The 12,775-nt window shown below is 36.0% G+C and overlaps 1 protein-coding gene across 1 annotated transcript in view; it reads right to left on the reverse strand.

Moving 5' to 3' along the window:
- ARHGAP42 (Rho GTPase activating protein 42) overlaps positions 1-12,775 on the reverse strand; it is a 530,853-nt gene that overhangs the window by 127,793 nt on the left and 390,285 nt on the right. The window contains exons 6-8 of the mRNA XM_053708589.1: positions 6,369-6,473; positions 5,286-5,415; positions 1,766-1,866 (exon numbers count right to left, since the gene is read on the reverse strand). Of these exons, the coding sequence (XP_053564564.1) occupies positions 1,766-1,866; positions 5,286-5,415; positions 6,369-6,473 (336 nt within the window). The remainder of the gene's footprint in view (positions 1-1,765; positions 1,867-5,285; positions 5,416-6,368; positions 6,474-12,775) is intronic.

Genomic DNA, 12,775 nt, shown 5'->3' on the forward strand with positions numbered 1-12,775 from the left:
AAACAGGCAAGGAGGTAGTGTAGGTATTTTACTTTCCTCTCATTGCACCTTTAAACAAATACAACACATCTTTTCCAATTTTCTTCTCTCTCTCCATGTGTTCCGGTTATACAATGCCTGGCTCCTCATCTCAATTTCTTGATCATTTTTCAGCCTCTTGTCAGACATTCCTGCTCTCATTCTTGGTGATTTCAACCTCCCTGTTGACAATCCCGCTGTACCTGCTGCAAAAAACTTCTCCAGCTAACTTATGGTCTGTCACATTGGTCCAACTCTACCACTCCGAAAGATGGACGCTCCCTTGATCTGATTTTCAGATATCGATGCATTCTCTCAAACTTCTCAAATTCTGCTTTTCCTCTTCCTGACCATCATCTCCTCACTTGTAACATCACAGAATTTCTTACTGCTGTCTCTCCTTCTAATACTCACAGCAAACTCCACAGAAGCATCAAGTTACTAGATCGGCAACATCTTTCAAACTCTCTCAAACCTCTGCTCTCTTCCATCTCCCCCTTTGCCTTCCTTGACCAATCTATCTGTCACTATAATTCCACTCTTACATCGGTCCTTGACAATTTGGCACCTCCTACAACAGCTAGAAAGTCATGCACTCATCCTCAACCCTGGCAAACTCCTCTGACACTTTACCTACGCAGATGATCCTGCACAGCTGAGCGACATTGGAGATAATCCTGGTGTTCAGCTGACTTTCTTCATTACAAGTTCATCTTGAACTCCTACTACTCTGCCCTTAACCTCTCCAAGCAGGATTACATCTCTACTCTTTCTTCAAACCAAAAACATCTGTTCTCCACTTTTCATACCCTTCTCCACCCCCACCTCCTATTTCCACTTCTCTCTGAGCTCAAATTTTTGCCAACCACTTCACCAACAAAATTGATTCCATCAGAAACTAAATCAACTCTCAACACACTACCAGTCTCCAACTCCTTCATCTATTCGCTGGTGTCCAAAACCCACAAAGCCACAGATTCAGCTCTTTTGCCGCTGCTACTGAGGATGAAGTTTCTTCACTTATATTTTCTTCTCATTTTACTGCCAGTCCCCTTGATCCCATCTCCTCACACCTACTGCCCTTCCTTCCTCTCTCCTACTCTTACACAAATCTACGCAAATATTTTTAATCTCTCCCTCAGCACTGGCATATTTCCCCCATCCTTTCCCTCATTCGGACAGATTAAGCTTAAGACAGTTAGTGACACAAGTTAGTAAGGAAGGGGATAGTTTTGGTGCAGAGAGGTAGATTTGGGTAGTATCAGCATACACATTACATTGAAACCCGTCTGACTTTATTAAGGAACCAAAGGATGATGCATAAATTGAGAAGAGAATGGGGACCAAGGATAGAGCCTTGTGGTATCCCAAAAGAAAGTGGTAAAGGGTCAAAGGATGTGCCAGAGAAGGTTACACTAAAGGTCAGGTTAGACAGGTAAGAGGCATTGGATGAAGGTTTCATTATGACTCCAAAACATCTTGCTGTGTTCTGTTAATAGTATCAGTAAAAACTGTTTAAAGATTAGTTATTACTTGAATGGCTAGTATATAATGCTCTTACAAATGTTACAAAAAGCTGCTACAATTACAGTTATAGTTAGTTATATAGTTATAATTTAGCATTATATATGACAAAACACTACCTCTTGTCGGTCTAACATTTTACTGGACTGCTTGTGAACTGCTATAGAATAAAGTTTCTTCAGAAATAAACAATTTCATTAAAAATTAAATTAGTGAATCTTACCACTTTTCCACCTGATTTTGTCTCTGAAACACTCATTGTAAATGTTTTGCTTCCTTTATCATAAGTGCAGTAATGTCGTGTCCATGTAAAACCAAGCGGCCCTAAATGAATAGATAAACACATTTTAAACAAGTAATAAATCTAACCTGAATTTATAGGTTCTTATGGGATAGTATATATATATATATATATACACACACAATATATATATATATAGATAGCTATTGCTGTTGAGTTTAGTATTTTAAATAAAACCAAATTAGTAATGCAGTTTTAGACTTGGAAGATTTGGAATGCTACATCTTATGCACAAGTATTGACGGTTGGAAACAGACAACTAGGGATGTGCATTTGTTTTGAATATCTGAATGAATGCACTGACTAATTTAAATAATAAAGAGCTATATTTGATAATAGAAATAAGTTGGAAGGATCTTAAAAATAAAATTGTAGGCTCTATGTGAATTATGAAAGTTATATATTTTTCCATTTCCCTTTAATAAATTAGTTTTATCCAAGCACAACCTCTTGTCTCGGACTGTATACCTATTCAATTAACTTAAATATACCTTAATTGATTCTCTTTTGATATAACAATCTTTGTATTGAATAGGTAGGCAGGATTAACTTGTTAATGGCCATTGTTTACAGTTTAATAAGGTTTATTTAAAGGAACATTACAGGTCCCAGGCAGATACAGCAGAACCAAGCAGCAGTCAAATTAGAATTTGTTTGCACTATAATGTCCCTTTAATAATGGGAGTCGTTTTAGGGCAGACATCCTCAAACTTAGCCCTCCAGAGGTTTTGGAACAAATTTCTGATATGCTGATATGCTGGCTGAGCATCATGGAAAATGTAGTTTCAAAAGCTCTGGAGGGCCAAGTTTGAAGATGTCTGTTTTAGGGTGTAGTAATGCTAATGTGCGTTTGTCATGTACATATGGGTATGCCCCTTTAAGTATGATGTCATATTCCAACTGGTACATCAAAGCTATAATATATCAGACGATAATGCAGGTTTGACATAAAAGTGTACTGAACAATTCTGCAGTAACTCGTAAAAGAAGAGCAATGGTGCACATCTAACTTGTGCACAACAGATTGAGTTTCTGGTATTGCGCTCACATTATCCGATTCTAAGATACGGTTCATGAAACGTAAATATAGTAATTAGAGTTATTTTTAATTGGAAAAATATCTACAGATGTTTTATAAGGATCTTTGAAGGGAAAAGCGGCAATGCATGCACGCACAAACCATGTAAGCAATTAACTTAAACACAGAACAATATTAACTATCAGATGTGAAATGTAAATGAGATGTAACAAAAATCTATTAAAATGATAAATTCCATTTGTAGTAAGACATTTAGCAAAACTGCTCAACAATTAGTTTTCAGATGGTTATTTTATTTATGATACATTAGTGATAAAAATGATGACTCTTCATATCATAAATACTGCATCATAAAAAATTAACTACAGCCTTACTATCATATTCTTATATATAAAAAATTACTGTATTATATTTTGACCATGTTCCCATAAAGATAATACCATATTCTTATTTTTAAAGTGAAGGTAAACTTTGATGAATGAAAGCCCGTTTTATAAAAATACTATTAAAAACAGGGGCACTTTCATTCATCAAAGTTTAGAAAGCAGCCGTTTTGATTAAAAACTTACATTTGTTCTTCTCACAGCTACAGCAGCTATCCCCACCCAGAAATCCTCTCTTCACACGTCATCAATGACTAATCCGGCTTCCTCCAATCACGGCATGGCTTCAGGAAATGACTCCCCTAGGGGGAAATCCGTGATTGGAGGAAGCCGGATTAGTCATTGATGACGTATGAAGAGAGAATCTCCAGATGGGGGAAGCTGCTCTGGCTGTGAGAAGAACAAAGGTAAGTTTTTAATCAAATCGGCTGCTTTCTAAACTTTGATGAATGAAAGTGCCCCTGTTTTTAATAGTATTTTAAAAAAAATGGGCTTTCATTCATCAAAGTTTACCTTCACTTTAGTGGTTCCATATACATAACCTATAGAGAGAATACCAGAAGGTAAATACTACTTTGCTAGGTATTCTGATATATGTCTCTCTGTCTATATATTGTACATAACATTTGTCTGTTTATCCATCAGCCTGTTTATTTGTTTCTCTCTATACCCATAGGTGTCTGTTTTCTCTGTATCTATATTTGCACATTCCTAGACATATAGGCTGGGTGAAAATTTCTACTACTCCTCGACATACAATTATAACATTTACTAAACAATAACCAATTTAAAGGCGGTCTTAAAATTGAAGCATTAAGATCAATGCATCACTCATTTGCCATGATGCATAATTTCATGTTTTATTAAAAAATATACATGTATGTCAAATATTGGCATAAATTATGAAAATAAAATGTTGCAAGCGTTTGTTCTAACCCTTGCATATTTTATTTTCTCTCATTGTAAGTGAAAGAGGGAAACAGGTTGTGGTTGATGAGGGTGAGAAAGGGGTGCAAAGCACCCACAATCTTCTGTTTTTCGCCCCTATTGGGCTGAGAAAATTGCTACTCCCTGTCCTTTTAGGAAGGTCATGTTCCCCAACTGTGACACCTCCCCCTGGAAAACCACTAAATATGCCTCCACCCACAACTCCACAAGGAGTGTTTGCCCCCCATAATAAGGTTTATGAAACCGCTACTGGAGACAGCACAGCCAATTAGAGACTGAATCTCCAGAGCTAGTCCGCGCTACAGACGCACCTTCTTGATTCTCCTCATTGACACAGAGAAGCGTAAAACATGACTATACATCTTCACCAATCACCAAAAACTAAAGTCCTGCAAAAGGGATTATTTTAATTTCCCTTTGTAATAAAGTCACCCAATAAACATTATTGTCACAATTAAATAAAATATAATACTCTGGAAGTAAACATTAGTTAATGCAGTACTTATGGTTTTAGAATGAACATTTTTGTTCCAAATGATAAATATTGTGACAATTCAGATTTTGTTGATATGCTTTACTGAAAGCCTCTAAAAAATAAATATTAAAAGACAATTAAACACAATAGAACTGCACAATTAACAAGTGCATAATAAAATACAATATTACAGCACCTACTCTGAATTTCAAATAAGCAGTAGAATGTTTCTGACAAATTAATTTTTTCTCCCCATGTATCATGTGACAGGCATCAGCCAATCACAGACTAGTATACATATACAGTGTGAACTTGTGCACATACTCAGTAGAAGCTGTGCAAAATGTGATGAAATAAATAAATAAACCTTTTAATCCTTTTTTTTTTTTGCTGCATCCCACACCCCAATTTTAACTTTTAATCAAGTGAAATCATAAGAACTAAATATTTTTTTTCTATCTGTCCCTTTAAACATCCTACTGTAAGGTGCCTTAGGAAACACCCAATAAATTAGTTTACTGTTCCTGTAAGGGGTATTATAAATGTACTGTATTTCATAATCAAAAGAAAATATGACTCAAGGGATTCAAGACTTACTTTTCTCCTGTACATACAGATAACCCTCCATTGTCCACTGGCTTGGCGGCCTGTAATCTTGGTCTGCAGATTTCATTCTTTGCATTAACCGCTCCATCTCCTGCCGAGTACTTTCAAAGTTATTTCTCGTCTATAAAAGAAATATTTTATCTGGTCAGTGCAGAAGTCAGCATTTTTCAAAGGTGTTAAGGGCAAAAAAATAAAGAAATAGCCACATGCAAGGATGCTACTTTTAAGATAATTGTGGTACAATTTTTTTTTTTTTTAAAACTACCTTCTACTCCACATTAAGCAGAATGTAATATATTAAACAGGAAAAAGTACAAGCACGTCCCAGTATGTTTGCTGCATTTAAATTATTTTCAGAACCTATTGCTGGTTTGCGGTATGCAAAGAACTGCATTTAAAGGGACAGTATACTGTAAACTTGTTTTTTCCTTAATGTGTTTCCAATTACTTTTTTTACCAGCTGCAGAGTATAAAATCTATGAGAATTGCTTTTTTAAGGCTTATTTGTGTATATGAATTAGCTGGTTTCGTGTTTTAAAACCACAACCTAATAAAATGGGTTGAGCTTATAGGTTTAATCAGATCTCATTACTTTATCAAATTGTGTACATATACATGCTTCTTTAACTTATATCTGTCCGTAAACCAATCACCAATACTTGGAGAGAACAATGAAAAATTAACATTTTATTACCTAATCTCTTCTATACCCCACTGGGAGTGCAATTTCTTCTGCTGGCTGTTTACTCAGCTTATCTATAGCTTGGACCTAAGGCCCCAAACTTTCAGAATAGTTGGGGATAACACACTAAATCAACTATTTAATACACCCCAGCTGGTAAAGTGGATCATTTGGAATAAATTAAAGGGGAGAACATTTTTGAGTAAACTGTCCCTTTAACTTTTACATAAGAGCACCGAAATGTTTTGTTACTTTAGCTTAGTCATATTTATGTAGAACTTTAATCGTCTTACAATTGTACATTTTAGATGCAACGCGTGATTCGTTGCATTCACTTTATTATACAAACATATATAAAATTATAATTCCTGAATCTCCAGTACGAAGCTTACATTTTGTAAATTGAACTGAAGCTGCTCCTTGTACGGTGTAAATTCTTGCGCCAGTTCGTATCCTTCATGATAAAAGGTAAATAGACCCTGGAGGAACGCCAAAAGCTACAAAACAAAAAAATCGAGAAAGCAATATAAATGAACTATAAATATCACAAAACTTGAGATTTATTCCTGATAAGAAACCACTTGCAATTAATAAGATATGTCATTTTAAAACAAAGCAGCTTCAAGGTTCAATTAAGGAAAAGTAACATTAAATATCTTGGTAACAAGGAGAGGAGCTGTGGGCTATTTATCCTCTTGGGGGATATGGCTTTTTAATCCTTATATTTAATTGGAAAGAAAAACAGTGATTATAATTCAACCATTTCACATCTCTGGAAATCCATTAAATTATTTCAAGGAGTTCAGCAGTTAGATTTACAAGATATGTTTTTATAAACCTTTAATTGAGTAAAATAAATTTTCTCTGTCTACCGCAAAGAGTTTCTAGGCTCCTGAAGAATGTTGTTTATCTGAGAGCAATATTTTAAACACTTGCATAAAATAACCTTTTCTCTGGCAGACGATTAAATTGCAATGTTATAGAATAAGATTTTTTTTTTGAAATACATGTTTTTAAATGTACTTTATTTATGCTAAAGACATGTTGGCATAATTAGGATATAGTTAAAGGGACATGAAACCCAAAATGTTTATTTCATGATTCTTTATTTATAAAGCGCCAACAGACTCTGCAGCGCTGTCCATGGGTACAAAGATAAAAGTACAGTGCAATACAATATAAGACACCAGACAAAGTTTAACAAACAAATACAGGGGGAATTGAGGGCCCTGTTCTTGTGGGAACTTACAATCTAGAAGGGTAGGAGGGTGAGAAACAGGAGGTGGGGACTGCAAAGGTGGGAATGATGTTAGTGTGGAGTTAGATGAGGGCAGCTATTAGGCAAGTGGAATTCATTAGTTACTGATTTGGTGATAGGCTTCCATGAACAGAAAGGTCTTTAGGGAGCGTTTAAAGAAGGAGAGGTTGGGGGAAATTCTGACAGCTCTAGGAAGTACGTTCCAGATGGTTGGTCCGGCACAAGAGAAGTCCTGTAGTCTAGCATGGGAGGAGGTGATGGTAGAATATGCAAGGAGCAGGTCATTGTTGGATCTTAGGGGGCGGGCTGGAGTATATTTGTTGATGAGTGAGGACAGGTAGGGGGGGCTGCGTTGGTAAGGGCTTTGTAGGTCAGGATGAGAAATTTGAATTTAATTCTGCTGTGGATGGGGAGCCAGTGAAGGGACTCGCAGAGAGGTGCAGCAGATATAGAGCATCGGGAGAGGTGGATTAGCCTAGAAGAGGCATTTAGGATGGATTGAAGAGGGGAGAGGCGGGAGAGAGGGAGACCAGATAAAAGGTTATTACAGTAGTCAAGTAGTCAAATAGTTACTTCTATGTTTTTAAATTTTGCTTCATTCTCTTGTTATCCTTTGCTGAAAGGTTTATCTAGGAAAGCTCAGGAGCAGCAAAGAACATAGGTTCTAGATGCTGATTGGTGGCTGCATATAAATATACCGATTGTCATTGGCTCACCCATGTGTTCAGTCAGCAACCAGTAGTGCATTGCTGCTCATTCAACAAAGCATACCAAGAGAACGAGCAAAAATTGATAAGAGGAGTAAATTAGAAAGATGCTTAAAATAGCAGGTTCTAACAATTGGGTTTCTTATCCCTTTAAAGGGACATTTAAGGAACATGAAAGTCACAATTTAAGATTCTGATAGAGCATATGACTTTAAGAGATTTTTTAATTGCACTTCTTCACAGAAAGGGTAATTTATTCATGGAATATATTTCCATTAGAGGAGGTAAAAGCAAACACTAGGGGTGCCCTTGAGAATGCCGGGATAAGCATAAATCTATCCAACACACAAATTAAAGGACCATTAAATATAGTAGCATTATATAACCAGCAAACAAATAATAAAAAGGGAATGTAATAGCTCTTACTACATATTTTAAATGAGTAGTAGATTTTTTTCTAACAAATTTAAAAATGTACTTCAATTTGCCAGCCCCCTGTATCATGTGATAGACATCAGCCTATCACAGCCTTATATTCGTTTACACTGTGAGCTCTTATACTCCGTAGGAGCTGGTGCCTCAGAAAGTGTGCATATTAAAAGACTAGGTACAATCTGATAATGTAAGTAAATTAGAAAGTCCCTTAAAACTGTATGCTCTATCTGAATCATGAAAGTTTAATCTTAACATTAATGTCCCTTTAAGCTTACACTTTACAGGAAATGTAGGAAGATGTTTTGGGCCAATGGGTCTTATCTGCTGTCAAAATCTATGTTTCTGTTTACTTCTGTTATAAAATGTAGTCTGTAATCTTAGTAGCTTTCAAAAAAGCATACCTAGGTAGGTTCAGGTGCAGCAATGCACTACTGGGAGGTAGCTGCTGATTGGTAGCTACACAAATGCCTCTTTAGAGCACCAGATGTTTTCAGATCGGTTCCAGTAGTGCATTACCGCTCTGGAGCCCACTTAATCTATATGTTTAGTTAGGTTAAACACAGTTATAGGCTAACAATAGTGCAATAGTATACTGCTTGTACACATTAAAGCATTTTCTTTTTTGCACTTTTATATAATTTTAAAGGACTGAATTTTCATATATGCATAGACTATATCAACTATTAAGAACGCCACTGCTAATAAACAAAACAATAAACATATGCATACAAATGGTTTTAAATTGTTTAACACACTTATGTTTGCAGAATTTGCAAGTTACTGGAAATCAAGAAGAGTTTATGTATAAACCCCTTGATAAGTATGATGCCATTTAAAGGGATAGAAAGGTCAAAATTGAAATGTGCATGGGTGCCTTTCAATTTGAAATATAAGCATTTTGCAATATACTTCCAATAGCAAAAATACTTCTAATAAAAGTTATTACTGATTTTCTGCAGCATATGCACATATCCTGTGAGGGCCTGTGCACTAGTATTAAGACGCTACACCTCAGAGAGCTGGCATTGGTGTGTATGCTGCAGAAAAAAACATTATTAACTTATACTAGAAGTATTTTTGCTAATGGAAGTATATTACAAAAATGCTTATATTACAAATTGAAGGGCACCCATACACATTTCAATTTTGACCTTTTTTTATCCCTTTAAGCTCCTAGTCTGTCCTCCTTTACTACAGTCAGAGACACTATTGTAAGGTAGATCTGAGAAAAAGAATTGTCTTATTCACACAGACAAGTTCAGGATAATTGAGGCAAGCACTCTGGGTCTCCTGTAAAAGAAAATTATTTACTGAAATGATAGGAAAAAAAAGTCACTTTTTTAATTCGTTGAAACTCTTTCCATAAGGGCATACTGAGGTAGACTAAGGACTGTGCACACATTTTCAGACCAATGCAATGTTTGTATCAATGCTATATATGTAGTGCTCAACAGACTTGCACGATCATGAGCCTACGTCAGTATGGTCTCATTAAAAGGGACCGAGTTTCAAAAAACAATATTAAGAAATAGAGGTAAATTTGATAATAGAAGTAAAATTGATTTTTTTTATATATATATTGTTCCTTTAATCAAATATAAATTATGAGGTATTTATTTTTGTGTTAAATGTCTTTTTAATACACTCTGAAGGTGGGCTTGTCAAAGAGATGGGAAGCCCCCGAAAAAAGAATGGAAAAATTGGGGACGGACAGATATTTTTTTCTCGAAAAACTGAAAAAATGGAGTATGAAATATGTTACAATGATAAATAATATGTTTATGACATAGTGTTCATATATTTAAACCTCAAATATTATTTCTAAAAACTATAGAACTTTATGTAAATTCTCAAATCGCTTTAATTCCTGTACCCAAAATACAAGCAAATCCTAAAACACAATTCAAATATTAAGAAAATACTGAGGATGCAATTCTCAAATAAAAGAGATATACGCATTTCTGTCTCTAGGGGTTACTACAGGGAAAAAAGCTTACAGTTTATTTTGCTTGTAAGCGCCATCTTGTTGGTATATGGTTTATTGAGTTGTTTCTCAGGCCTTAATTGGAAGGTAAGAGGTTAAATTCCTTTGAATTCTGAAAATGTAACCATATTTTGACTGCATTAGATTTTCTTCCTAACATTTATCTAAATGATGACTTGATTCCTACTAATGTTCTGTTCCCTATCACAGAGTAGTGTAGGGTTGCCACCTGTCCCTTAAAATACAGAACACTTATAAGTTACACATGCTGCAGGGTGTGCAGGGAGGAATATGAATAGTGCTGTCCAGAAACACAATACATGTTCCTCCCTGCACACCCTGCAGCATGTGTAACTCATAAGTGTCCAGGAAAACATGGCTGAGGTGGGAACCCTAGAGTAGTGTTTACCTGTAATCTGGTCACTATTTTAGTCAGTAAAATGGTGAGACCAACATACATCATTTGAAAACATTTCCACAGTGCGATATTTTCTAAAAAAAACAGCAATTTGCAAATACTTTCAAAAGAAATATGTTTTTTCCAAATGCTACCAGGATGACAAAACATGTCTTTCCTTGAATGCCAGAGGTGTCCTAAAGACATTAAAAATAGTTAATGGAAGTAAATGAGAAGGGCCATTAAAATGAAAGTGCAATTAGCTTTTCCTTCCAATGTTCCCATTCCAGAAACACTCTTTCTGCAACAGCTGTGTCATCACAAAGGTCTTCTCCACCAGCAACGTCTTCAATTAAAGGGACATGATACCCAAATGTTGAAACACTTGAAAGTGATGCTGCATAACTGTAAAAAGCTGACTAGAAAATATCACCTGAACATCTCTATGTGAAAAAGAAAGATATTTTACCTCAAAAGTTCCTCTGTAGCCACATCCCATTGTAAAGGACTTCTAAGCAGCAAATCAGTATGCCTGTCCCGGGACAGCTAAGGGGTTGAGCCTCATGCACACTCATCTTATTTCCCTATTCAGTTTAAGGAAGTTTACTATGAAATCACATGAGAATAAGTGAAATCTCATGAGATTACAGTAAAAGAGTTCATGACCTCAGCACTGCTGATGCTGATTGGCTGCTGTTCATTTCTTCATTTTTTTTTTATTTATTTTTTACCTGGGCAACAGCTGAAGTATATTGCTTTACACAGAACTTACTCTGGTGAGCTGAGGAAGTTGTGAGGTAAAATATCTTCCTTTTTTACATACAGATTTTCAGGTGATATTTTCCTGTCAGCTTTTTACAGATATGCTGCATCACTTTTAAGTGATTTAGCATATGAGTATTATGTCCCTTTAAACAAGGGCTGAAACAACTGCCACCAAAAAATACACAATACCTTCATTTATTGAAACTATAACACTGGATCAGGAAAAAGTTGATCAAGCTCTTGCAAGAGCAATATATTCTTCTGCAATCGGTGGCCCAATCAGAATCATCTTATAGGGAAGCTTTTTTGTTTAGCCGGAGGGGGGCATGCCAATCCCGTTTTATTAAAGAGCATTCTCATGAAATAGGCACCTTAATAAAACAGGAATAAGGGGGACCTTCTAAAAAAACCCAAAGAACTTCAGCAAGCAGAAGTGCTTTAGGGGTGTGGGGTGTCTTCCTCTCTGTTTGTACTATGAATTAGTAGGAGGTTTAAAGCTGATAAAATAATGTTCTTAGTTTTGTTATGTTGATGCTTTCTTCGGTTTTTCAAAATTTGGATGGAGGGGTTGCCTGTTCTCATGCTCTGGCAAAAGAGGTCCCTCATTGTTCACATGTTCTAAACATATCCAGATATTGTAGCTTTTATAAGAAGTAAATTAAGTATTATTTACTCAATAAGCTGTACACAAGCTGCTTCTGCACTTGATCACCCAGTGGATGAAGGGTGTTTTTTGATAGTTTGTAGACAAGTATAACACATGCCCATAAAAAGCCCATAAGTGAGATTGAAATAGAAATAAAACACTGTATCGGTGGTGCAAATACAACACAGCTTATCATCAGCGCTCCCAACTATCTTGGGTATTGTTGGATTGTCACGATTTAGGAGATCTGCCCAACGGTCCCTCCTGGAGCTTCCCTTTAGGACAAATATCCCGGTTTCAAAATTGAAACCAGGGACTGCCATGATCTAGTACACTATACACCTGTGATCCTGCCCCTTCATGGCTCCTCCTAAAGGTCTTCCTCACACTGCATAGACCTCTCGACTGGGAAATGGTGGGAGGTAAATATCACTCAAGTACTGTTGTAGATGTATCATGCTATGGATTGTCTTCTATCTAGTGGGACAAGGGCTATGGGTAAATTGAATATTTTCTAATTATTAGAACTTAAAATGCACCCTGTTGACGTATCAAGGCTAACCATGCTACATACCATTCCCTGGCTTTAAACTATAACAGCAGCAAA

This window comes from Bombina bombina, chromosome 3 (genome assembly GCF_027579735.1).
Source record: "Bombina bombina isolate aBomBom1 chromosome 3, aBomBom1.pri, whole genome shotgun sequence".
Classification (NCBI taxonomy): Eukaryota; Metazoa; Chordata; class Amphibia; order Anura; family Bombinatoridae; genus Bombina; species Bombina bombina.